General features: G+C 44.4%; 1 protein-coding gene across 4 annotated transcripts in view; it reads right to left on the bottom strand.

The window, feature by feature from the left end:
- Positions 1–3,299: 3,299 nt before the first annotated feature.
- The window catches only part of EXOC3L4 (exocyst complex component 3 like 4), a 198,414-nt gene continuing 174,169 nt past the window's right edge, over positions 3,300–27,544 (bottom strand). For all 4 annotated transcript variants that reach the window (XM_053284297.1, XM_053284296.1, XM_053284298.1 and 1 more), the window contains 5 exons: positions 26,820–26,934; positions 9,171–9,305; positions 7,304–7,456; positions 4,838–4,959; positions 3,300–3,486 (listed from right to left, as the gene is read on the bottom strand). In XM_053284297.1, coding sequence (XP_053140272.1) covers positions 3,324–3,486; positions 4,838–4,959; positions 7,304–7,456; positions 9,171–9,305; positions 26,820–26,934 — 688 coding nt within the window. In that variant the 3' untranslated portion in view covers positions 3,300–3,323. The remainder of the gene's footprint in view (positions 3,487–4,837; positions 4,960–7,303; positions 7,457–9,170; positions 9,306–26,819; positions 26,935–27,544) is intronic.

Consider the following 27,544-nt stretch of genomic DNA (forward strand, 5'->3'; position numbering starts at 1 on the left):
CTAAGGAGAGAAGCAACACTTGCTTGTTGCTGGCTGCTGCTGTCATCCTACATTGGGTGTGTGTGTGCCTGGGGCAGTGCATTTCATTTTTGTTTCGCACTGTTGTGTTGATCTGCATTTGTGTTGGGGGTGGTGGTGGGAAACAGTGGGTGTGGTGACACAGCGGATGTGGTGTATGTGTTTGTGACCTTTGGAAACCTTGCTCTTTGCAAAGCTCTGTTGCTGTTGTCAATGTTTGCTGCATTCACCCTATGGGACAGTGGGGCAGGCAGTGCCCATTTCTGCCTGTGGTGGGTGCCTCCTAGGAATGATACAGTGGGTTGAGTGGTAGTGCCTCAATGGGTGGCAGCTACCAAAAAATGTTCAGTGATTGGGCAAAGGGCTGATTTTTAACAGATTTTTTAAGTTGGCATGTCTTTGGGATAGATTTAGGGCACAAGAGGAGTTCTGGGGGGGCGAAAGAGTGGGTTGGATGGTGGTGCTCCAATGGGTGCCTGCTACTACCCAGATTTCAAATAAATTGGGCAAAGGGGTGATTTTTAAATAATTTTTGAAGTTTGTGTGTCTTTAAGCTTTCCTCCCTTAGGGAATAATGGGGATTTTAGCAGCCCCATAACTCCATGTGTACGGTGGACCAGAACGGGTTGTGGTGTAGTGCACATAGGGTGCCAACCACCCCACAAATGACAAGCCCATGGGGCACTGTTTTTTTATTGTTTCTGAGGTGTTCTTTTGAATCTACTCTCAGAAGAACACCTCAGAAACAACAAAACTCAGGGCCCCAAGAGCTTGTCGTTCTGGGGGTGGCTGGCACCATATGTGCACTACACCACAACCCACTCTGAGCCACCCTGGTGCCCCCCTCAAGTGGAGTTAAAATGTTGCTGAAATCCCCATTATTCCCTATGGGGAAAATCTTAAGGACACACAGACTCTGAAAATTCTTTAAAATTCATCCCTTTGCCCAATTTCTTTGAAATTTGGGTGGTAGCTTCCACCCATTGGGCACTACCACCCACCCCACTCTTTTGGCCCTGGGACAATTTTTTTTTAATCTGAATCAATTCAGATTCAGAAAATTTGGATACAAATAGAATCTGGGGTGATTCAGCGGTGTGTATGTCAGATTTCGACCCAAAACAAATCAGGGGTGATTCAATTTGGGTACAAATCCAATTTTTAAAAAATCGATTTGTGCATATCCCTAGTTGTTAGTTTTCATGAGACTGCTCCCTCTGATGTTTATGTTTTGAATACGATTTGCCTGAATGGAAACATTTTGCTGCTGTTGAGTGGCTATCTGGAAAGTGCCCAGCAGGAATGGAGCCCTTTTCAATTTGTTGCACCATATCATATATTCATTGTCTAAGGATTGCCCTTGGCATTTTCATACCCCAGAACCAGAGGAGGAGGGGGGAGTTCACTGGGGTTTAATCCTTGTCTGTAAGGGATTCACAGTAAGCTGCCACCATCCACATTATTTTAATGTGGGACAAACCACTCTTTCCACATAAGATTCCTGTGGGAGGTTAAAGTGGCAAAACCCTCCCTAGAAGGACTGAGCAATACTGGTCCTCCAAAGGCATGTGACAAAGGCAGACCCAAAATGAAGAGTATCACACTTCAGCAACTAGGATTTAATATTAGATTAAAAGAAAAAGATATGCAACAAGAACAATCGTCTTTTCCTAAAACAGATTGTAAGAGAGAGTTTTCATGAACCCGGCAACGCAGATTCCAAGCAATCAGTAAAGAAAAATACTTCCCTCACGGGTCTAACTGACTTGGTACTAACTATTTACTTACAGGCCTTCCCATTTCCCTAGCAGCGCTTAGCCTGCGGCTTCCTCGGGGACCTCCTGGGGTAGACCAAACAGACCAAAGCTTTCTCCTCTCCAGTAGGTGGCTGAGTGTGTAGTTCCCACCCAGCTCTCTGGACTGGTCCTTCTGCTTTGAATTTCCTGGGCTTTCCCCTTAGGGAAGGCCCACCCTCCCAGCAGTAGCTCTACGTGAAGCCTAGTCCTCCCTCAAAGCCTTCTCATTACTAAAGGAGACCTGGTCAATTTGTCACTCCATATCATATATTCATTGTTTAAGGTTTGTTCTGGCATTTTCATCCCCCATAGATATTAGTACAGGAGGAGAGAAATCATAATAGTGAAGCCTGTCCTCTAACTCTCTTTTCCATCCCGAGGGGGGCGGAAAAGAGCACAGATGGAACTAAACCTATGGGATAGAAAGCCAGCCTTAGCTAGAACTCAAATACGCTGATCCATACTCTGGCCTCCACTCAAAGCAATCCTGCTTCCAGACGATGGACAGCACTAGCCACACACTGGGGTTCTTGGAAAACGTTCAAGAACTTAGACTGCATGGATTCTACTTTAGAGAAGTTAGGATGCATGCCGAGTTGAGCTCCATATAGGAGCGGTGCTCAAACCCGGGCGGAATTTTTTTAAAAAATTGCACGGGGACAAATCGAGCACCCCTAGAGCAGTGGCAGAAGATATCAGAAGTTACCCCATTTGTGGTTTAGGTCCAGTTTTGTTTCTGCCTTTGCAAGTCTGTCATTTCCAGATGTAAGAAAGGGAAACAAATCCAGCAGTACAACAAACAGAGAAAGCTTTTAAATTATTAAATTGAGGATAGGCCGCAGCAGAGGGGCAGCACATGCGTAAAGTCCAGGTGTCAGAGGCTAAGGCCATGGGCAGTAGCCACAAGGCTAGAAGCCAGGACCAGGGGAGCCGGGCAACCAGTCAGGGCTCAGGAATCAAAATCAGTAGCTGAAGGTCAGGAACTTGCAAGAGGTCAAGCTGAGCAGACACTCAGGAGCCAGGAGACAAACCAGTAGCTGGAGATCAGGAATGTGCCTGAGGTAAGGTGAGCTGACATAGCAAGCAAAAAGAAACACACCAACAGCAAGGAGATCTCAGAACTGCAAGACAAAGTCTGCTTCAGACAAGGAGTCTCTTATACGCTTCCTGTCTGCAGGGAAGCCAATCACAGGCCTCATTTGGCGGAGTCAGCATAAGGCCTTGCTGTAGCTGCTGCAGTGCAGCAACCCGCCACAAGAGGCTGTGGTAGGCAGAGTCTCTGCCTCAGGGAATTCTTGACACCAGGATCTTCCCAGGCAACTTCTATTAAAAGAATATCTGATAGAATAGCTTATACAGAACTAAATAGATAAATGGCAGGACTCTAAATGAGGCTGTGCCACAGGTTCATAAATATGTGACGCATGGCTCTAAGTTTCGTTCCTGCTGATCTTTTTTATATATATATATATATATATATATATATATATATATATATATATATATATATTAGAAACACCGGATGGTAATTGGAAGGTCAATATCAGCAAAGAGTCTTCTGTCGGAACCAAATGGTAACTCCTCTAGTGATCTGTCCATGTCGTCAGGTATGAATTTCCTTGTGTTTCGCCGTAATCTTCGGAGGGCAAGGACAGCTACGATATGTTTCTTCCTGTAATATGCACGGAAAATGAATTTTCCATGGATTAAAAGGAAGGAAGAAATGCATGTAAACCAAAAATGCAATCTTCTTCCAACATTCCCTGGCAAACATCCACCCCAAATTCTCATGCACCAAAAGTAAACAGTGTGGGAAATGCTGCGGTTCAATGTTCTGTAATCTAAGCAACTGTAGAGAAAAAAGTGCCACTACTGGGTCACTGATGTTTTTCCTTTCTCGTGAGAGTCTTACACAAGACTGGCTGCCTTCCCCGTGGCTCTTCCTAGATGTCAGGGACTGAGCAACCCTCGGCCATGGGATTTCCTTCAAAAGTATTTGGAAGCTGCAGAATGTAGCGGCTTCTCTCCTGGAGAAGCAAAATGCATGCCATCTGCTCTAGAGGAGTCACGCTGGCTGGTTGTTAGATTCTGGGCACTGGTTTGGCTACTAGGTTTTCCAAATAAGTCCTCAAAAACCCTAGGCCTGCCATATATTAGAGCCAAAGCTCTATGATCATAATTAAGATAGAAACCTCCTACCCTGCTTTGGGAACTGTGCATGTTCCCATCTACCAGTTAAAAACAAGGTCGGAGGTGTCGTCTGTGATCATGTGTTCAGCAAGCAGCTGAGTCAGAGGGCGCCATCCTACCCAGGAGATGTCCTCAGGTGCTTAATGAGGGACGAGGAAAAATCCCCCGCCCCAGCTGCTGCTTAGCACATGAGCATGGATATATATCACCCAAACTGCCCCATATTGGTAATGAAACAGCCTATAAAGATCACATATGTCTTCAGTCACCACAAGTAAACAGACTCTGCAGAGCAGAGCCACCAGGGAACTTTCTACCCATTAGGGATGTGGTTTGAGTCACACCTTTCTCATAATATTTTTTTCACTGAAACATTTGTTCCAGGACGGCTGAGGTCATCATTAGTGCATCTAGAATTGTGGTTTTATGGGTTATAAGCTGTTGGACATTTCTGTAAGAACCATCTGGTATAAACTGTAAAATAAATCATGTTAATGTCATACTGGTGTTTCCTTCTGCAAAACTTTGAGGAAGGGGGCATGGAGTGGCAGAGAGTTCCACTGCTCTCTACCCACCTGTAATATCATCATTCTCCCCAAGGGAAAAGTTCTACATCATAAGGACTAACAGGTGGTTGAGATTTCATGGGGACCCCTCCAAAGGACTGCAGCCCCAGCACAGCATCCCACCAGTGGCTGTTGTTGATAATCTATTTTATGTTTCTTTTTTAGATTGTGAGCCCTTTGGGGACAGGCAAAATACACACCAACACAGAAAGAAAGAAAGAGTGTATCTGTACCACGGTTATATCAATTTATAGCAGCAAAGCATACCTGATGTCTGGGTACTTCTGAAACAAGTCTTCAATATAACCTTTGATGTTGTGTCTTTTCTTCTCACCAATGATCTTAGCAATATATGGAATGGCATGAGAGAGCCAATCAGAACTGGAACCCTAGAAACATGGGGAAAACATGGTCAACTATTATAGTCTGGCTGGAAGCCTTCAGGTCTCAAAAATGCAACTTTATTTATTTACTTCATTGTTCAATTTTTATTCCACCTTTCATAAGACATCCCAAAGTGGTTCACAAAAACTTAAATTACAATAAAATACAATAAAACGCCATAAAAATCACATTTGAAACCTTAAAATCAGTTAAGCAGTAAAAGCCATAAAACACACACACACCCCACCACCACCACCACCACCATAAAAAAGACAATAGAAGCAGGAAAGCTGAGAGACCCAGCAGACTCTATATCTCTGTGTACTTTAAAACAACAACAGCACTGTAACCTGCCCGTGGCATATTTAACACAAGGCCCATATCCTCTTTAATTTTCTTAACTGCCACTATGTCATCCAGAAAAGAATTACTTTTCAACGTGGGGATTCTCTTATATTTAGCAGCGGGAGGGCAACTGGCCCTATCCAATCTTAGCATGTGTTGTTTGTGTCACCTTGTGTTTCTTCCAGGGGTATAGTGTCCATTGGACAAGGGGGTGAGAATGTCCCTGGGCCCGGACTGGTTAGGGGGCCCACAAGGGCCCCCACTGGTGCCCGGTTGCCCGCTGCTGCCCTCTGCGCCTGCCGCTGTCCCGCTGCACTCCCACACTCATACTGCCCATAAGACGGCACGGGGCTTATCTCAGGTCTGAGCTCCTGTGCACTCCGATTATGGATGCCGTTGTGTGTCGTGACATCACAACATGTGACACTATCCATAATCAGAGTGCACAGGCGCACAGGCCCAAGAGAAGCCGTGCACTGCCTGGGAGTCGGGAGAAGCCTGCCCGCTGGTGCAGCCACCACAGGGAGTGGCCCGGTGGTGAAGATTATGGGCAGTATGAGCGGCAGGGCTGTGACAGGCAGTGCAGGACAGCGGCAGTGCGGAGGGCAGGGTGAATAACTCCCCCCCCCAATCAGCATGGATTGGGTGGTGGAGTGCATGTGCAAAGCATGTGCACTTGGGCGGGGGGGGGGGAGCTGGGCAGCTTTGTCCCTGGGCTGCCGGGCAGCTTGCTACGCGTCTGGTTTCTTCTTAGACTGATTTTAATTAATCAGTCCACTTAGACTGGGACAGGAAACCATCTTCTCCTTATTCTTTTTCTGTTAATTGTTTTGAGAATCTTTTTTTATTGTTGAAAAATGGTGCAGTTGGTCATAGGAACATAGGAACCTGCCATATACTGAGTCAGACCATTGGTCTGTCTAGCTCAGTATTGTCTTCACAGACCGGCAGCATCTTCTCCAAGTTTGCAGGCAGGAATCTCTCTCAGTCCTATCTTGGAGAAGCCAGGGAGGGAACTTGGAACCTCCCCCTGAGGGGAATATCTTCCAGTGCTCACACTTCTAGTCTCCCATTCATATGCAACCAGGGTGGACCCTGCTTAGCTAAGGGGACAAGTCACGCTTGCTACCACAAGATTTGTTATGAATTCTGATGTGCTCTCTCCCAAAACATTTCAAATCCTGCCCATCCCCTGGGCTTTCTCACTCCCTGCCCCCAGGCCAGCCTCCCTGCTCATATCAAAGCCAGAAGGTTAGTGGCGAAGCAAAGAGACACCGTGGTATTCACCACCAGAGAGGATGAAACACTTTACTACTGATGTTAATTTGAGAAGTAATCTGCTGTTGTTCCAAAAGGTAGCATAAAGTTGTCCCGGGGTACGTGTTAGGGGATGGGGCCGTAGCATCTGCTTTGCATGCAGAAGGTCCCCGGTTCAATCTCTGGCATCTCCAGGTAAGGTGAGAGATTCCTGCCTGAAACCTTGGAGAGCTGCTGCCAGTCAGTGTAGACAATACTGATGGACCAGAAGTCTGACTCACGATGAGGCAGCTTCCTACTTTCCTATGTTCCCATTTGCACTAGAGAAATTTGACCCTAGCATCCATTATATGAATAAAACAAAATAACCCACGCATCTGGAATGGATTCAGTCGTAGCCGTATCCAGACATTATACTCTGTGTGTGTACAGGTGTATGTATTCATGTACATGTTTTTGTGTGAATGACTGTATCTGCGCTCATTTAAAAAGTGAATCTGCCTAAAGGCCCCCTCGAATGCAGGACTCAGATAGGAAATGTACTACTGTACATGCATTGAACTTAATGTGTTGATAACTGTATACAGATCTGTCTGTGTGTATAGAGATTGTACAAACATTGAATGCAATGCTCTTAATGGTCCCAGTTCTTGAAGCTTTTTCCTTTGCTGGATTCCTTAATAACTCTGACTAGTTACACATCAATGCACTTATACACCAGAGTTAAAAACGGTAGAATTTACCCACCAGTTCGTTCATAGTATTATGTATCATCGTGGCTTCTTGAGTCATTATTATGCTGACCTCTTCCCGTTTTGATCTCTTCATTCTGCCTCTTGGTTTGAGGGTTTGTGTAACGTATTCCTGGATGACATACTTGTGAACTTTGTTTAGAAAATCCTGTGTGCAAAAACAAAACAAAAGAACCCACAACCCTGGTAGTCAATGAGTGCATAAGGGGAAGAGCAGTTGAGTAATTGGCCTGGTAACCTGGGCCTTTCCCAGATGGCGGGCTTAACCATAGAATTAAGTGGGGGGAAAGTAAAGTGAGTTATGAGGTAATATATTAGCTGCATATAAATGCAATAAAGATAATTTGAAGAATCCTGGGGGCCATTCACAGGGTTCCTGTTGGATCCTTCCAAATTTTTTCCATGCACTGTTCATACTGTGCACATTCAAGTCCGTGTAGGGTGTACTACTCCCAGAGTAGTGGTGCTACTTTATGTACTTTATGTACTTTACTCCCAGTGGTACTTTATGGTTAACATAATAACATAAGTAAGCTTTTCTTAAAGCCTCACTTTTTTTGTTTTGTTTTTGCGGTAATGTTTGCTTGGTGTTCTTGTGGAACATCATATACACCCACACCGTGAGATGCATACTTGTTTACTCTCCCCATTTCTGCTATGGTTTACTCTTTCTGGGCATGTCCCGCTCAAAAAAGACGGAACTGCTCCAGTGGGCCTTGTGCTGCTGTCTCAAAAAAGCTGGATTGTCTGTGTTAACCAATGTGACAATTTAAGCAAGGAGGAGAATGGATGGCTGACAACATCCTGTGGACTCCCCCATAAAGAACAACCAAGTGTGATAATCCTAGACTAAACACTGTCTGAAAATGCCCTCTGTTCTTCTTAGCTCTCAGTCTTTGTCTTCACTTTCCTCAAAAAAAGTTTTGCTGAGTCTGCCCTATCCACAAGTTTATTCTACCATCTACCAACTACTGGTTCCATAACCTGAACTAATATGGATCTCTTATCTATAGGGATGTGCACAAACTGAGGTTCGTGCACTGGTTCAGCACCGTGGGGAGAGCAGGGAGTAGGATTTTTTTTTTTTAAGAGCAAGTCCTTACCTGTTCTCTGCTGCCACATGCAGCTTCCTGCTGTGGTGATGCTTGTCCCAAGAACCCATGTGCAGCACTAGCATGCACATAGAATCTGTGGTGCACAGGCACAATTTGGAGGCAGAGAGCAGGTAAAAAGATATCCTGCTCCCCTCCCTGCTGCACTAAACTGGTCCGGACCTTGTCCGAACTGGTTTGGCACTGAATAAGTGCATGAATCTCTGTTCGTGCCCATCTCAACTTATCTGTCTTTGTCTTTGGGATAAAAACATTCTTGTGAAAAGTTTATCTTGAGAATATTCCACAAGAGTTTAGTTCTCTTCCATTCCCCTTCTATCTAAACAAGTAGCTATGGCAATGGACAAAGATACTTGTAATTACTAGCTTTCTCTGTCCCAAAAGATCTATGATTATATGTATGCACAGCAAATAAAGGTCTGTGGTCCTGTTGAATGACAGCTTTGGATGGTGCCTAATTTAAATTTAGAGCCACTAAGAATATAGTGAGATCTCTTCTAGACCAGACAAATCTTGAGTCTGTCCAGGGTCCTGTTTTCAACAGTGACTAGTTGGATGCTTCTAAGAAACCTATAAAGAGGGCACAAAGGGTGTAGGGGAGACCACTGTAGCTGGGGCCACTGTAGCCGGGGATGATGAGAGTTGAAGTCCAACAATATCTGGGGATCTAAGGTTGGGAATACCTTCTGTAGAGAAAGGACTCCTTGCTCTGTAGGAATAAAACTTTAGCATACAATTTGTTGTTGTTACCTCTTGAATGGGCTCATTCAGATGAATTAGGTGTTTAGAAAAATCCTCAATGACTAAAAGTATTTTCATGATGAATGGTTCAGGAGTTCCACCACTTACAATCCATGCTCTGCTTAGAATTTTCTTAAACTGTTGCTGGAAAAAGAAAGCAGACACAAAGACAGGTCAATCAACAATACTACTAAAGCACCCCTTCGATAATAACATGTCCGACCTGACTCAACATGGCTTGGAATCCTAGGATCCACCCTAGGATTTGTATAAAGATTTGTATAAGGGCATTATAATCCTAGCAGTTTTATTTTCCATCCCCTTCCTAATAATCCCTAGCATGGAATTGGCCTTTTTCATAGCTGCCATGTACTTTCAATGAGCTGTGCACCACGACCCCAAGATCTCTCTTCTGGTCAGTCACTGACAGCTCAGATCCCATCAGCGTATATATGAGGTTGGGGTTTTTTGCCCCAATATGCATCACTTTACACTTGCTCACACTGCATTTGCTATTTTATCGCCAGCTCCCCCAGTTTGGAGAAATATTTTTGGAGTGCCTCACAATCTGCTTTGGATTTTACTACCCTAAATAGTTTAGTGCTGTCTGCAAATTTGGCCACTTCACTATTCACGCCAACTTCTAGATATTTATGTACAAAAAGAGTGCTGGTCCCAGTGCAGATCCTTGGGGGAACCCCACTGTCCATTTATTCCCACCCTCTTTTTCCTTTCCTTCAACCAATTACCACTGATCCACACATGAACCTGTCCCCTTATTCCATGACTGCTATGTTTACACAAGAGCCTTTGGTGCAGAACTTTGTCAAAAGCTTTCTGGAAGTCCACATATACTATGTCAACCAGATCGCCTGTTGACACTCTCAAAAAGGTTAATGAGGCAAGACTTGCCCTTGCAGAAGCCATGCTTGTTCTCCATCAGTAAGGCCTGTTCTTCTATGTGTTTAACAATTTTGTTCTTAAGTATGCTTTCCAATGTATTCAGCACAGAAATTAAGCGAACTGGCCTGTAGTTTCCCGGATCCCTTTTTGAAAATCGGAGTTACATTAGCTACTTTCCAGTCCTCTGGTACAGATCCTGATTGTAGGGACAAGTTACATATTTTTCTAGGAGATCAGCAATTTCACATTTGAGTTGCTTCAGAACTCTTGGGTGATGCCATCTGGCCCTGGCAATTTGTTAACTTTGAGTTTTTGAAGACAGTTTAGAACATTTCCCCTCATCATCTCAAATTGTCCCAGTTCATCAGCCTCAGAGCCTGAGAAGTTCAGTTCTTCCGGAGAGAGTATATTGTCAGTATTTTCTGCTCAGAACTCATTCAGCTTCTATGCAATCTCCTTATCTTCCTTTATAATCCCTTTCACGCCCTCATCATCTAAGGGTCCAACCTGACAGGTTTTCTGCTGCTGATAAATTTAAAGAAGTTTTTGTTATTTCCCTTGATACTTCTAGTTATATCTCAAAGTCTCACCCCCAAATCCTATTTTTGCATCCCTTATTGTCTCTTTTGCATTTCTTTTGCCTGAGTTTATGTTCCTTCCTGTCCTCTTCATTTGGGCAGGACTGAAGGAAGTCTTCTTCCCTTTTATAGCTTCCCTGATCTTACTTGTTAGCTATGCTGTCTTCCTGAACCTGGTGGCACCTTTCTTCCTTTTTGGTATACATTCCAACTGAGCTTCTATTATTTTGGTTTTAAATACTTTCCCATGCTTTCTGGAGTGATTTGACCCTCCTGACTTTCCCTTACAGCTTCCTTTTTACCAGTCCCCTCATTTTTTAGAAGTTTCCTCTTCTGAAGTTCAACATATCCGTGTTGGATTTCCTTGGCAATACTCCACTTGCATATAAGCTGAATTGGATCACACTATGGTCACTATTCCCCAATAGTTCTACAACTCTGACATCTTGTACCAGGTCCTGGGTACCACTCAGGATTAAGTCTTGGGGTTATCTTTAACCGCCTTGGGGTTATCTTTTTAACGAAAGGTGGTATATAAATGCAAAAATAAATAAATAAATAAAATAAAGTCCAAGTTTGCCTTCTCTTTAGTTGATTAAGCGACCAACAGTTCTGAGACACAGTCATTTCGTATGTCCAGAAATTTGGCCTGTCATTACCTGAATATAAATTTAAGTGAGTAATTGAAGTAACCCATTATTAAAGCTCTGTCTCTCTTTGATGCCTCTCTGATTTGCTTCTCCAACTCAAGGTCACTCTCACAGTTTTGATCTGGAGGGCGATAGCATGTCCCTTGTAAAACATTTCCTTTCAGTCTTTGTATTCTCACCCCTAATGATTCTGTTGAGGATGCCACTCCTCCTAATTTTTCTAGCTTGTTAGATTCTATCCCTTCTTTAATATAAAGTGCTACTCCACCACCAAGCCACCTTATGGTGCACCAGGGAAATGACTTGAATAGCAAGCCAGAGGTTGCCAGTTCGAATCCCCGCTGGTATGTTCCCCAGACTATGGGAAACACCTATATCGGGCAGCAGTGATATAGGAAAGATGCTGGAAGGCATCATCTCATACTGCACAGGAGATGGCAATGGTAAACCCCTCCTGTATTCTACCAAAGAAAAACCACAGGGCTCTGTGGTCACCAGGAGTCATCATCGACTCGATGTCACACTTTATTTAACTTTACTCCACCACTAACCCTCCCCTCCCTGTCCTTTCTGTAGAGTTTGTATCTAGGAATAACAGTGTCCCACTGGTTCTCACACCAGGTTTCTGTTACATCCCCTATATCTGTTTTCATTAGCAACCAAGCACTCCAGCTCACCCATCAGGGCTCAGAGGCTTCTGTCATTGGTATATAAACACCTATGCACTGAGTCTCTTACCTGGCATTGGCATGTGCTCTCTCCTTTACTTTTATTTGACCTTTTTGACCAGCTGTCATGTGTTTCTGCCTGCTCTACTCCTGTAAAGTTTTATTAATTTTATATTGTTTTGCTTGTTTTACTAATTCTGTGAGCTGCCCCAAGCAGTATTGCTGTGGAGTAGAAATATTTTAAACAAATTTGGAACACTGCAGGTAGAAATCCCTTGGGGAGAGCAATATTTAAAGTGAATACATGGTGGGCAGGAAAGAGTTACTCTAAGCATCTCTCCCCACTGCTGCTGCTCAGCTCCAAAGATCTACCTCCCAAAGCTGTTTTTTCTTTTTGAAAAAAGCCTTTGGGGTTCTATTATATACATTTGCATGTCATATGGAGACTGCAAATCTGGGGTGTGCAAGGAATGCAAGATCATGGAGGCAGATCAGGGCTGTAGGAGGAGAGGCTTTGGTTGGAAGAACTGCAGATCTCTCTGCTAATTGTCAGGGATTATGTGTACATATTTATGGCACATGCTTCACTTCATGAAGGGCTTATACACAGGTGATATGCATTCCTGTATGCTGGCTTCTTCTAACTCCGCTGTGCAACTGTGTTTTCCCTAGATAAATATAAGCTCTCTGCCCCGGCTGGCAAATGTATTAAGGAGGCAGTAACAAATTAACATGCAAATCAGAAGGAAACTAAGTAGAAAGAGGAGAGCAGGTCAAGGAATGGCGATAAATCCCTTTGGGACTCTCAATACTCTGCCCAAGTTCTGCTGTAGGGACCATTGCTCTTTAACTTGTTCATAAATGATCTAGAAGTTGGGGTGAGCACAATTTTTTTTGCAGATGACACTAAACTATTTAGGGTAGTGAAATCCACAATAGATGGTGAGGAGCTCCAAAAAGATATCTCCAAACTGGGGGAGTGAGCGACAAAATGGCAAATGTGGTTCATTGTAAGAAAGTGTAAAGTGATGCACATTGGGGCAAAAAAACCCAACTTCACATATACACCGATGGGATATGAGCTGTCAGTGACTGACCAGGAGAGAGATCTTTGGGTCGTAGTGGGCAGCTCATTGAAAGTGTTGACTCAGTGCGTGGCTGCTGTGAAAAAGGCCAATTCCATGTTAGGAATCATTCGGAAGGGAATTGAAAATAAAAATGCTAGTATCATAATTCCCTTATACAAATCTATGATGTAGCCACATCTGGAGTACAGTTTGGTCACCATATCTTAAGGATATTGCAGAACTGGAACAGGTGCAGAAGAGGGCAACCAAAATGATCAGGGGCCTGGAGCACCTTCCTTATGAGGCTAGGCTACAGCATCTGGGGCTCCTTACATTGGAAAAGAGGTGACTAAAGGGAGACATATTCGAGGTGTATAAAATTATGCATGCTGTGCAGAGGGTGGACAGAGAGAAATTTTTCTACCTCTCTCACAACACTAGAACTAGGGGTCACCCCATGAAACTGAAGGTTGGGAAATTTAGGACCGACAAGAGGAAGTACTTTTTCACACAGCACATAATAAATCTATAGAATTCTTTGCCATGGAATGTGGTGATGGCCACCAGCTTGGATGGCTTTAAAAGGGGGCTTAGACAGATTCATGGTGGACAGATCTATCAATGGTTACCAGTCTGGTGGCTGAGGGCCACTTCCAGCCTCAGAGGCATGATGCCTCTCAATACCAGTTGCAGGGGAGCAACAGCAGGAGAGAGGGCATGCACATACCTCTTGCCTGTGGACTCCCTAGAGGCATCTGGTGGGCCACTGTGTGAAACAGGAAGCTGGACTAGATGGGCCTTGTGCCTGATCCAGCAGGGCTCTACATATGTTCTTAAGTGCCCCACTAAGTCACAATAACTTGTGGCAGAAAACCAGCAGCATAAGCCTTTTCCCACTGTGATGATAGGGAGGTGCTGCTTGCTACTACCTGAGTATCACCAAGCTCATGATACAGAAACGTATCAGTGTAGAAAAGCAGGCCCCAAATTAATATTTACCATTAGCCCACATTTCACAAGAAAGGAATCAAGATGCATTCATGCAAAATCCTCCCAGAGGGCCGAATTCCGGATGACCATCGGTGCTGCTTATACTCAATGATGATGAGTCACAACTCATGCGATGATTTGAGATGGTGCATATAAACAAAGGAAGCTGCCTTATACCAAATCAGACCATTGGCCCATCTTGCCCAGTATTTTATTTGTTTGATTTTGATTTATTTTATTTGATTATTTTGGCTCTCCAAGGTTTCAGGCAGGATTTTTTAAAATCAGCCCTACTTGGAAATGCCAGGGATTGAACCTGGGACCTTCTGCATGCAAAGCAGATGCTCTGCCACTGAGCTATGGTCCCATCCCCAACTGGTGCCACTCCAGTTCTCAGGTGGATAGTACTGTACATCTAGCCAGGGTGGCCTGAAGTATTGCAGTGCTTGAGATGAGAGTTGCCTTACCCCATGCCCCTGGTGGGGGCCAGCCCCCTTTCAGAACCAACTCCTGAAAAATTTAGAGGTGACACAGATGGGGTGAGGTTTCACATGACCATCTTGATCAATGGCCATTGATAATCCTCACCTCCTCAATGAATGTGTCTAATCCCCCTTTAAAGACTGCTCCCTGATAACTCACAGGGACTTAGGGGTGAATCTTTCCGATATGTGAACGCACCCCCTCCGTTCCAGAGGAGATGCAAGTTAAAGGGCTATAAAAGCCCCGTGTGAAAAGCTTCTTGGAAGACTTGCAGGTGCCAATAGTGATGGCATGACCTTTGCAACTGAAAACTTTGTGCTGCTGTACTCCTACGATAACCCAGGTGCCACTGAATATATTACATTTTAGCTTCATTATTTCCCCTTTGCAGATCTCAGCTAAGCTCAGCATGTTGATAACAAATGTTTGCGGCTAGCCTGTTATCTGGAGAAACCACATTGCAGGAGAAAAAACCTATAATTCTAGCTGTTTTATCTCCAGATCTGTGTCCTGAAACTTGTGAGGATGATTCTGGCTTTGTGGTGGTGAAACATTTATTGAACTTGGCATTAAGGAGCCCTGCTCTCTTATATTTTCTCCCTTTACAGATGTGTGGAAGTGCCAGCACGGAAGATCATCCAAAAGACGCATGGAGGATAAATGGTGTATATAGCAGCCTAATATACAGGAAAGCCCCAATGACATAAGCAGTTGCGCACAATAAGATACCAGGGCCTTTGCTTTAAGCCATTTTCTCTTATGAGGTTTTCCTGGCCCTGTTTCTTTGTCCTCTCTCATCCAAAAGATCTATCAAATACCAGACGGACGACTCAATCTTTGCATGCTATCAAAGCTAACCCCCTGCTAACTTGGCAAAGAGGCACCTTTTACCGTGGTGATTCTCTTTATTTAGCAGGGGGAGAGTAACTGGCCCTATCGACCCCCAGCACAGTACTTCCAGTGACTGTTGCTGGTGTCTATCTTATGTTTCTTTTAGATTGTGAGCCCTTTGGGGACAGGGGTCCATCTTATTTATTTATTATTTCTCTATGTAAACCGCCCTGAGCCATTTTTGGAAGGGCGGTATAGAAATCGAATTATTATTATTACTTATTTATTTACTTATTTATTTACACAGTCAGACAGGTAGTATTGACTGGTTTGTTTTATCTAGACATCGAGTCCTTCCCAAGCAGCTGGGATGGCTGAATTTTATTGTCGTCATCATCATCATCATCATCATTATCAGTCTGCAGAGGATATCTAGCAGTTCCTAAGTGGGGAATATTTCAAGGTCCCAGGGGGGTGAGCAGCCCCCCAGGAGGCCTTAATATACAGGTGAAACTCGAAAAATTAGAATATTGTGCAAAAGTTCATTAATTTCAGTAATGCAAATTAAAAGGTGAAACTGATATATGAGATAGACGCATTACATGCAAAGTGAGATAAGTCAAGCCTTAATTTGTTATAATTGTGATGATCATGGCATACAGCTCATGAGAACCCCAAATCCACAATCCCAGAAAATTAGAATATTGTGAAAAGGTTCAACAGTCTAGGCTCCAGGTGTCCCACTCCAATCAGCTAATCAATCCATAACACCTGCAAAGGGTTCCTGAGCCTTTAAATGGTCTCTCAGTCTGGTTCATTAGGAATCACAATCATGGGAAAGACTGCTGACTTGACAGTTGTGCAGAAAACCATCACTGACACCCTCCATAAGGAGGGAAAGCCTCAAAAGGTAATTGCAAAAGAAGTTGGATGTTCCCAAAGTGCTGTATCAAAGCACAGCAATAAAAAGTTATGTGGAAGGGAATAGTGTGGAAGAAAAAGGTGCACAAGCAGCAGGGATGACTGCAGCCTGGAGAGGATTGTCAGGAAAAGGCCATTCAAAAGTGTTGGGGACTTTCACAAGGAGTGGACTGAGGCTGGAGTTAGTGCATCAAGAGCCACCACACACAGACGGATCCTGGACATGGGCTTCAAATGTCGTAGTCCTCTTGTCAAGCCGCTCCTGAACAACAAACAACGTCAGAAGCGTCTTACCTGGGCTCAAGAAAAAAAGAACTGGTCTGTTGCTCAGTGGTCTAAAGTCCTCTTTTCTGATGAGAGCAACTTTTGCATCTCATTTGGAAACCAAGGACCCAGAGTCTGGAGGAAGAATGGAGAGGCACACAATGCAAGATGCTTGAAGTCCAGTGTGAATTTTCCACAGTCTGTGTTGATTTGGGGAGCCATGTCATCTGCTGGTGTTGGTCCACTGTGCTTCATTAAGTCCAGGGTCAATGCAGCCGTCTATCAGGAGATTTTGGAGCACTTCATGCTTCCTTCCGCAGACGAGCTGTATGGGGTGCTGACTTCATTTTCCAGCAGGACTTGGCACCTGCCCACACTGCCAAAAGTACCAAAACCTGGTTCAATGACCATGGGATTACTGTGCTTGATTGGCCAGCAAACTCGCCTGACCTGACCCCATAGAGAATCTATGGGGCATTGCCAAGAGAAGGATGAGAGACATGAGACCAAACAATGCAGAAGAGCTGAAGGCCGCTATTGAAGCATCCTGGTCTTCCATAACACCTCAGCAGTGCCACAGGCTGATGGCATCCATGCCACGCCGCATTGAGGCAGTAATTGCTGCAAAAGGGGCCCAAACCAAGTACTGAATACATATGCATGCTTATACTTTTCAGAGGTCCGATATTGTTCTATTTACAATCCTTGTTTTATTGGTTTCATGTAATATTCTAATTTTCTGGGATTGTGGATTTGGGGTTCTCATGAGCTGTACGCCATGATCATCACAATTATAACAAATTAAGGCTTGACTTATCTCGCTTTGCATGTAATGCGTCTATCTCATATATCAGTTTCACCTTTTAATTTGCATTACTCAAATTAATGAACTTTTGCACGATATTCTAATTTTTCGAGTTTCACCTGTATGCAATCAATATGTACATCTGTTTTCTCAGGCTCTCTTTAATTTTCTGAGATTTGAACACTGGGCAAGTTCTGACATCCCGAGCCCTTTCTCATGTACAGTGAAAAAGGCCTACCCGTTTTGCGGGGAGGAAGCCTGAAAGCCTCCCCACAGATGATCCTTGCGATGTCCCTGGGTGGGTGGTTCGACCACCCACATGAGCACCAGCTCCTGCCAGCAGCTCCGAGGGTTAGGGTGCCGGGATGCGTTGCCCCGTCCCCTGGAGCTCCAATAATGTACCACACAAGTGTGCGGTGCATTATAGGGATCCCCCCTCCCCGGGTCTGCGAGCCACAGCTGCAAGCAGTAAAGCCGTGGTACCGGCGGGATCGGGTGCGATTCCAGAGGTTCACACATGTGTGCAAAAACAGGCTGGGCTCCCATAGCCCCGTTTTGCACACGCATGTAAATAGCCTCCACCAGAACTATGCCTATCTTCCCTAACTGTGACTAGTTCGTATGTCTGAACTTGTACCAGTCAACAAACCATGGTTTATTTTGGGCAGCCAAACCACTACCTGAACCTAAAGTTTTAAATGGGTTTGTTTGTCCTAACCATGATCATGTGTTATGTCCGAACCTGCAATTGCGGTTTAATCTTGGTTTGTTTCAGTAGCTCACAGGGGTCTTGTATAGCAAGAAGAAAGCCTAGATCATGGGATATAAGAAGAAGGGTGGGACTGAAACAAACTAGGGATGTGCATTTCATTTCGGATACAAAACGTTTTGTGCACAAAACAGGCCGTTTTGGCTGTTTTGTAGCCAAAACAAAACACACAATGCTCAAAACAGAAAATTTTGTAGCCAAAACAAAACGTCCCTGTTTTGGATACAAAATGTTTTGTTGTTTCGGCTGTTTTGGAACTCCATTTTGCAATCACAGAAAGTCTTTCTCCTTCAGTCTCCAATTTTAGTTTTGACATCTGTTTGAATTTCCAGCCCTTCCAGCCCACAGATTGGCCAGCGAAAGCATGGGCTGATCTGCGGGCAATTGCTTCCTTATTCCTTTTAAGCAAATTTAAGGGTAAATTTTACCCTCATTGTCCAGTGGGGCAGTGTGCATTTACCCTCATTGTCCAGTGGGGCAGTGTGCATTTACCCTCATTGGCCAGTGGGGCAGTGTGCATTTCATTGTTGTTGTTTCACACTGTTGTGTGTAGATCAATTGCACTTTGGGCGGGGGGGGGATGTGGATGTGCATGACCTTTGGAAATCTGCCTGATTTTTTCCAAAGCTCTGCTGTTGTTAATGTGTGATGTTGATGCTATTGGGGGTGGATTCAGGGCAGAAAGGGGGCTTTGGGGGCAGAAGAGTGGTTCAGGTGGTAGTGCCCCAATGGGTGCCTGCTGCCACCCAGATTCCAAAGGAATTGGGAAAAGGGCTGAGTTTTAAAGAATTTCTGAAGTTGACATGTCTTTGGGGCAGATTCGGGGCAGAAAGGGGACCTGAGGGGCAAAACAGTGGGTTGGGTAGCAGTGCCCCAAGGGGTACCTGCCACTTGCCCTATTCCAAAGGAATAGGGCAAAGGGCTGATTTCTTAGGAATTGTTGAAGTTTACGCTTCTTTAAGGTCCCCCCCCCCGGAATAAAGGAGGTTTCAGAAGGCCCATAACTCCACCAGGGGGGCACTGGGGTGGCCAGGAGTGAGTCGTGGTGTAGTGCACACAGGGTGACAACCGCCCCCATGGGGTGCTGGGTTCTGTTGTTTCTGAGGTGCTCAGTATAGATTCTCTGGTAGCATATGAGATTTTCAATGACAAACCATGAATCCACTCTCATTTGCTACCAGAGAATCTGAATCTACACTCAAACATCTCAGAAACAACAGAACCCAGTACCCCATGGGTTAGCAACCCATGGTGGGTGATTGGCACCCTATGTGCTCTACACCACCACTCGCTCTGGGCCACCCTGGTGCCCCCCAAGTGCAGTTATGGGGCAGGAATTATGGAGGTCCATCATTCCCTATGGGGAAGAACTTTACAGACACACAAACTCCATTACATCTTTAAAAATCAGCCCTCTGCCCAATTCCTTTGAAATAATTCTGGCAGCTTCCTTGCCCCCACTGGGCACTACCACCCACCCTACTCTGCTCTGGGCCACCCCTTTCCCCCCAACATGAAGCTATACTTTTGCTGAAACCTCCATTCTTCCCTATGCGAAAAATCCTATACTTCAAAAATTCACCAAAAATCAGCCCTTTGCCCAATTCCTCTGAAATTTGGGTGGTAGTTTCCACCCATTGGGCACTAGCACCCCCACCCACTAGTTTTTCCCCAGGGCCATTTTTCAAAATCCAAAACATTTCAGATTCAGATTTTGCAATTTCAAACAAAAAACAAAATTGGGGTGTTTCGGATTGGCTGATTTCGAACAAAGAACAAAACGGGGGTGTTTCGGATTCGAGCCAAAAAAAGGGGGGGGGAAACAACGCACAACCTTAAAACAAACCATGGTATGGTAAAAAACAATAATCTGTGGTGCAGATCCAAGTTTGTTATATAAACATTCGCTAAAATGAACTGTGGTTCTGTGTGATTTCTGAACCTTCCTTTAATCTCTCTTCATCGGCCACTGTGCGAAACAGGATGCTGGACTAGATTAGCCTTTGGGCCTGATCCAGCGGGGCTGTTATGTTCTTAAATTAATCAGAAATCAAAGTCTGATTTCCAGCCAGCAACTGGCCTAGTTATTAGGTATTGTGGGGAGGGGATGTTCTATCCTGGGTGGTATTTTTTGGTAGGGTTGTGGTGGCGGGAGAGAGTGGGAGATATTAATTTAATAATAATTAATTTAAGAACATAAGAACAGCCCTGCTGGATCAGGCACAAGGCCCATCTAGTCCAGCATCCTGTTTCACACAGTGGCCCACCAGATGCCGCTGGAAGCCTACAGGCAGGAGTTGGGGGCATGCCCTCTCTCCTGCTGTTACTCTCCTGCAACTGGTATTCAGAGGCATCCTGCCTTTGAGGCTGGAGGTGGCCTATAGCACTCCAACTAGTAACCATTGATAGACATCTCCTCCATGAAGTTATCCAAACCCCAATTAAAGCCTTCCAGGTTGTTGGCTGTCACCACATCCTGTGGCAGAGAATTCCATAAGTTGATTATGCATTGTGTGAAGAAATACTTCTGTTTGTTGGTCCTAAATTTCCCAGCAATCAATTTCATGGGATGACACCTGGTCCTAGTGTTATGTGAGAGGGAGAAGAATTTCTCTCTATCCACTTTCTCCACTCCATGCATGATTTTATAGACCTCTATCATGTCTCCCCACAGTCATCTTTTTTCTAAACTAAAAAGCCCCAGGTGTTGTAGTCTTGCCTCATAAGAAAGGTACTCTAGGCCCCCGATCATCTTGGTTGCCCTCTTCTGCACCTTTTCCAGTTCTAGAATGTCCTTCATTAGATGTGGTGACCAGAATTGTACACAGTACTCCAGGTGTGGCTGCACCATAGTTTTGTTTAAGGGCATTATAATATTAGCAGTTTTATTTTCAATCCCCTTCCTAATGATCCCTAGCATGGAATGGGCCTTTTTCACAGCTGCCACACATTGAATCAACACTTTCAACGAGCTGTCCACCACGACCCCGAGATCCCTCTCCTGGTCAGTCACTGACAGCTCAGATCCCTTCAACATATACTTGAAGTTGGGGTTTTTCGTCCCAATGTGCATCATTTTACACTTGCCAACAATGAACCGCATTTGCCATTTTGTCGCCCACTCACCGAATTTGGAGAGATCCTTTTAGAGCTCCTCATAATCCGTTTTGGATTTCACTACCCGAAAGAGTTTGGTATCATCTGCAAATTTGGCCACCTCACTGCTGACCCCTACTTCCAGATCATTTATGAATAAATTAAAAAGCACTGGTCCCAGTACAGATCCCTGGGGGACTCCACTTCTTACCTCCCTCTGTTGTGAAAATTCTCAATTTATACCCACCCTCTGTTTCCTATCTTTCAACCAGTTAGCAATCCACACATGTATTTGTCCCCTTATCCCATGACTGCTATGTTTCCTCAGGAGTCTTTGATGAGGAACTTTATTGAAACTTTTTGGAAGTCCAGGTATACTATCTCAACTGGCTCACCCTTATCCACACCCTTGTTGACACTCTCAAAGAACTCCAAAAGGTTCGTGAGGCAAGATTTACCTTTGCAGAAGCCATGCTGGTTCTCTCCCAACAGGGTCTGTTGTTCTACGTGCTTTACAATTTTATCCTTGAGGATGCTCTCCATCAATTTGCCTGGAACAGACGTTAAGCTAGCCAGCCTGTAATTTCCTGGATCACCCCTGGATCCCTTTTTGAAAATCAGTGTTACATTTGCTACTTTGCAGTCCTCTGGTACAAAGCCTGATTGCAGGGATAAGTTATATATTTTAGCAAGGAGGTTGGCAATTTCACATTTGAGTTCTTTGAGGACTCTTGGATGGATGCTGTCCGGCCCTGGTGATTTGTTAGTTTCCAGTTTTTCCAGACAGTTTAGAACATCATCTCTTGTCACTGCTATCTGACTCAGTCCTTTAGCCTCCATCCCCCAAAAGCCTAGTTCAGGAATAGGTATATGCTCAATATCCTCTGCTGTGAAGACAGATGCAAAGAACACATTAGCTTCTCTGCAACTTCCATATTCTCCTTAATAATCCCTTTCACTCCCTCATTATCCAACGGTCCAACCACCTCCCTGGCAGGTTTCCTGCTTCTGATGTATTTAAAGAAGTTTTTGTTATTCCCTTTTATGCTTTTAGCTAAATATTCCTCAAACTCTCTTTTTGCCTCCCTTATTGTCACCTTGCATTTCTTTTGCCAGAGTTTGCCAGAGATCTTTTGCCAGAGATCTTATCTTTGTTTAAGAACATTTGTTTAAGATCTACAATTTCTGTGTGGACTGCCTTGAGTTTTTGTTTTTTTTTAATGAAAGGTGGTATATAGATTTAACAAATCAATTATGGATGTGCAAATCGATTCAAGTACAAATAGATTTGTACAAAAATCTAGCTGATTTGGGTGATTTGGAGACAGAACAAATCACCTCTGCCGTCCATTGGCTAGATTCGGGTCCAAATTGAATCATGCCTGATTCGATTCGAATCAATTCAAGATTCAGTTCCCTCCTATTATTTTCCCCAGATTCCCAGCTTTCATTTAAAATAAAAGTTAAGCTCTAGCCCTTATAGAAGTGGAGTTATGGAGCAAAATGTGTGGTCACTATTTTTCAAGTGTTTGGATTCTTCGGTGTATAATAACTTTTCCTCAATGTATCCCTATGAGGATTCATTACACACCTTCATTTCGTCTATTCATTTTAACTGTCTTTTGGACAGTGCGAACTGTCAACTGTCATGTGCCAGCTACACCCCACTCCCACCCACAAGGCAGTGGAGTACTACTCAGTTTATGTTCTAAGAATTTTTTCCAAGTGTTTAGGCTATTTGTTGTCTAATAACCTTTTCTCATAATGAATTGCTATGAAGATTCATTACACACCAAAGAGTCTAACACCTCAAAAATTCCTAAAATATAAACTGAGTACCCAGTAGCTTGTGGGTTGGGGGGTAATTGGAACATGGGATGCCACTAATTCCCCATCCCCACCTGCAAAGCAGTAGGGTAAAAATGAACAGAAGAAATTAAGGTGTGCAATGAAGACACAAAAGAATCTAAACACTTCAAAAATTCCTTTAAAATAAACTGAGTACCCCAGTGTGTGTGTGTGGGGGGGAGGGGTGGTTGACACATGGCAGTTGACAGTTGGAACTGTCCAATGACAGTAAGAATGAACAGAAGAAATGAAGGTGTGCAATGAATCCTCATAGGGATTCATTATGATGAAACGTTATTAGACACCAAAGAATCCAAACACTTGAAAAATAATGACCACACATTTTGGGCAACTTTGAATCCCTATTATTTCCTATTGCAGAAATATACAAAATCAATAATAACTAAAATAAAATCACTGAAAATCAACCAAGTGCCCCACAGCCTTGAAATTTGGGTGATAGGTGGCACCCTTGGGAACCTACCCACCACCCAAATCTGGTATCCCTAGGACCTTGTTAAGTGGCCCAAATCGAGCTAATTCCAAATCAAATACAAATCGAATCTGGGGTGATTTGTGGGGGGTAGATTTGGACACAAAAATCAAGAGTGATTTGATTTGGGCACAAATCGAATCAAAAAATCGATTTGTGCACATCCCTACAATCAGTCAGTCAATCAATCAATCAATCAATCCATAAAGTTGTACATTGTTTGATCAGCACGATCATTTTGTTCTATTATGTGTTGAAGCATCTTTTGCCAAATGGAAAGACGTTCTAACAATGAAACAATATAGACTATATTAATTGTATTATTTGCATTCCCATAGCAGTGTCAGGTAATGTCATTTTTTGCGCAATATCTCACAATAACTGCCTCCTTTTCTGGTTGGTTCTGTTTGTTAGCCCTGCCTCTACTCCTGGACTGGAATACAGTACAACCCCATTGAAAGGCTGGCCTGGATCAAGGAATGGATTAACCAAAAACATCACACGGCTTGTGCAACCGCTCATTCTCCACAGCATTAGGCCTGCCTTGTGAGTCCACAGCAACCCTAACATGGTGCGCAGTGGCTCTGCACTGCTGAGCATCATGTCAGCCATTTCCCCTTACTTCCATCTTTAAGATCAGTTACGGTTCCTGGCTTGCATCTCCAAGCAGGGGCTGAAGAGCTGAGAATGCTCATGTATTTACTGACTGGCTACTGCTGACTGTTAAGCTTACTTCCATACCATCCTTGCAGAGGAGTCTACAGAGGAGCTGGCACTTGCTGATGATGTCACTGTGGTGCCTACAGCAAACATTTTGGCCATTTTAGGGACTTTGCAGCTGCACAGCAAATGCATTATTATGTGATCTTTCTTTTACTCAAAGTGGAGGTTGGAGATTCTCAGGGATTTTCTTTATGTCACATGAGTTCTTAGAAAAAGTTTCCACTGCCTGAAAGGAAGATGTGGTTTGGGGTTGTTACTCTGTGGAAGTGTGCAGAGCTGCTTCAAAACATGTTGATGCTGTGGTTGATGCTCCACATCTGCTTATACAAGAGATCAGGTGTGCAGATGAAGTCGAGGAAGTGGGTATAAACGGATGAAGAATTTCTATCACCAGATTACATTGGGCTTTTTTCCCTTTCAGCTTTACAGGAAATAAATCTGATGGCTGCCAATACAGCTTTGATGTAGACCCATAGTCCAAAAACAAATTGGCTTATTCCAGGACGTATGGATGAAGAATGGATGAAGAATTTTCACATTCTAAATCTCCGGTTTGTAACATATATACCTTGAGGCCATGATAAGATGTCAAATAGCAGCCCCCATAGCTCTTGTGCAACCAGCTGTCTGTGCTGATAAATGGAATTATACTACGCCAGGAGTTGACACCGACTCGATAGCACCACCACTACTACTACTACTACTACTACTACTACTATACTGAATCAGACCAATGATCTATCTAAATCAGTACTGTCAACACTGATTGGCAGCAGCTCTCCAATATTTCAAACAGATATTTTCCAGCGCTGCTTAAGATCCCAGGGACTGAAACTGAGACCATCTGTATGCAATTCAGGTGTGGCATCACTGAGTGACATGGTTTCTTGTGCTAATGTTTGCATATGAATGCTGCCCTAAACTGAGTCATATCATTGCTCCATCTAGCTCAGTAGTGTCTACACTGACTGGCAGCAGCAGCTGCTCTCCGAAACCCCAGCCCTGGTGATTCCAGGCACTGAACGTGAGACATGCAAATTGTGTACTCTTCTCCACTGAGCTAAAGACTCTTCCTCAGGCAGTACTAAATTTCAGTGATACAGGCCACTATAGGCCCATGAGGCAGGGCTATGCATTGTGTCTGGCACCAGCATGCCCTCTGTTGGGCGTTTGCTGGAAGAATACCAGCACATCATCAGTTGGAACTCTCAGGAGAATCCCCGAACTTTCCCAGACAGCAGGCTTTCTGCAAGGCTTTGCTGTGAAGCTGCTCCAAAACACCAATGCAAAAAGTGGATTTTTTAACCCCAGGTATAAACTGGGCTACACTCAACACACAATGAAAAACGTGAATTGTGTGCGAAGTGCTCCTCGATACCTCTCATGGACTTGGGGGTAAATCTGGCCAATATGTGAACGCACCCCTTCCATTCCAGAGGAGATGAGAACGAAAAGCCGGGTGCGAAAAGGCTCTCTGCTGTTGTTGCAGAATTCCCCCGGAGATCCAACTTGTACCCCTTGCTACCCTCTCCTCCTTCACTTTTGACTGGGTAATGGCTGAGGATCGGCTGCACTTTTCTTGATTATCACCCTGGAGGGAGTGCACACCCACACACCCACAGGGAACTGCCTTTGATGGCTTCAGGTAAAAACAAAGGCATGTTTTCCTCTTTTAAAAAAATCCCCTTCTGGGTCCTATGAGTGGCACAGGAGCTTCTGGGATTGGTAGTTTTATCTGAGGCTGCCCTCATGGCCCCTCCCTTCAATGCCACTGTTGCACAAGGTCTTATCGTGTCAGAATTTGACTTGGGGGGCCATGCACAGGCCTACTATGAGGATACAAAAGTGTGATGCCAACTTCTGAGGCATCAGACCATTCGTCCATCCAGCCCACAATCCGCTTCTCTGATGGGGGCAATAGAAGATCTCCTGGGTGGCAGGCAGAGGTCATTCCCATCACCTGATACGTGATTCCTTTATTGAGGAATCTGGGGATTGAGCCTAGTCCTTTCTAAACCCAAAGCATGTGCTCTACCACTGAGTTACAACCTCTCCCGTCGGGTGCCTATATACAGTAGTGACGTAGCAGATTTTGCAAAGTATCAAGAAGGCTCTTCCTAATAGTCCTGGATCAGCAACCATAGAGGCTTTCATGCATCCCAGTGGCTGGTAAAATAGGATAGCCCCATCGCCCACTGAAATCATGCAAAGAGGTTCATTCGCAGTTGCCACCGGCTTGTCTGGGTGGCTATACAGGGACTCGCCTCTCTGTTACCGCCTCGAGACTCTGGAATGTGCTCCCTGCTGAAATAAGCACCTCCGCATCTCTGATAACTTTTAAAAAAATCTGTAAAGACTCGTTTTTTGCACCTAGTCTTTTTAACTGTACTGTGGTTTTGAACTGATTTAAGATTTTCATTTTAATCTGTTTTATGTTGTTGTAAACCACCCAGAGGGAGATGTTTGGGGCATTCTACAAATGTGAATTAATTATTAATTATCTGGAATAATAGCAGCATGAACCTCTGCTGCTCAGTCCCAGCACCTTGATTCTGCAAATACCCCTTACCTGTGTTGCCAGCCTTAATTTGCTTAGAAAACGTCCCATGTATTTCAGTGTCAGATCAGTCACGATCTTCTCCAGTTCTTCACAGTTGCTGTTAAAATGGGTTTGCAATCCCATCCTGTAGTAAAGAAGCCAACAGCTTAATGTCAATTTGGTAGTCATAGTATAGACCAGAGGTCGGCAAACATTTTGAGGTGGTGTGTCACGTCCAGAGGTGGCACCCAGGCGCTGTTGGCCATGCCCTTCGAGTCAACGTCAAGGGCTGGGCCAGTCTGCCTCCTCCCTGCGCACTTCCTCAACCTCAACCTCTCCCAGTTGGCTTTCAGCCAGTTTGCTAGCTGTGAGGCCTGCTCTTGCTCTTTTGCAGGACAAAAAGCAAGCCTCCCAGCTAGCAAACTGACTTCAAGTCATAAGAACACAGGGAAATGCCTTACACCAAGTCAGACCCTTGATCCATCAAGCTCAGTGTTGTCTGTACTAGGGATCCCCAACTGGTGGTACTCCAGATGTTGCTGAACTACAACTCCCATCTCCTCAGCTAGTAGCTGGGGATGATGGGAGTTGTAGTTCAGCAGCATCTGGACTATCAGCGGTTGGGAACCCTTGGTCTGCACTGACTGAGAGCAGCTCCCCAAGGTTTCAGGCAGGAGATTTTCCCAGCCCTAGCTGGAGCTGCCAAGGAGTGAACCTGGGACCTTTTGTGTGCATGCATGCAGACGCTCTTCCAC

This window comes from Hemicordylus capensis, chromosome 1 (genome assembly GCF_027244095.1).
Source record: "Hemicordylus capensis ecotype Gifberg chromosome 1, rHemCap1.1.pri, whole genome shotgun sequence".
Lineage (NCBI taxonomy): Eukaryota > Metazoa > Chordata > Lepidosauria > Squamata > Cordylidae > Hemicordylus > Hemicordylus capensis.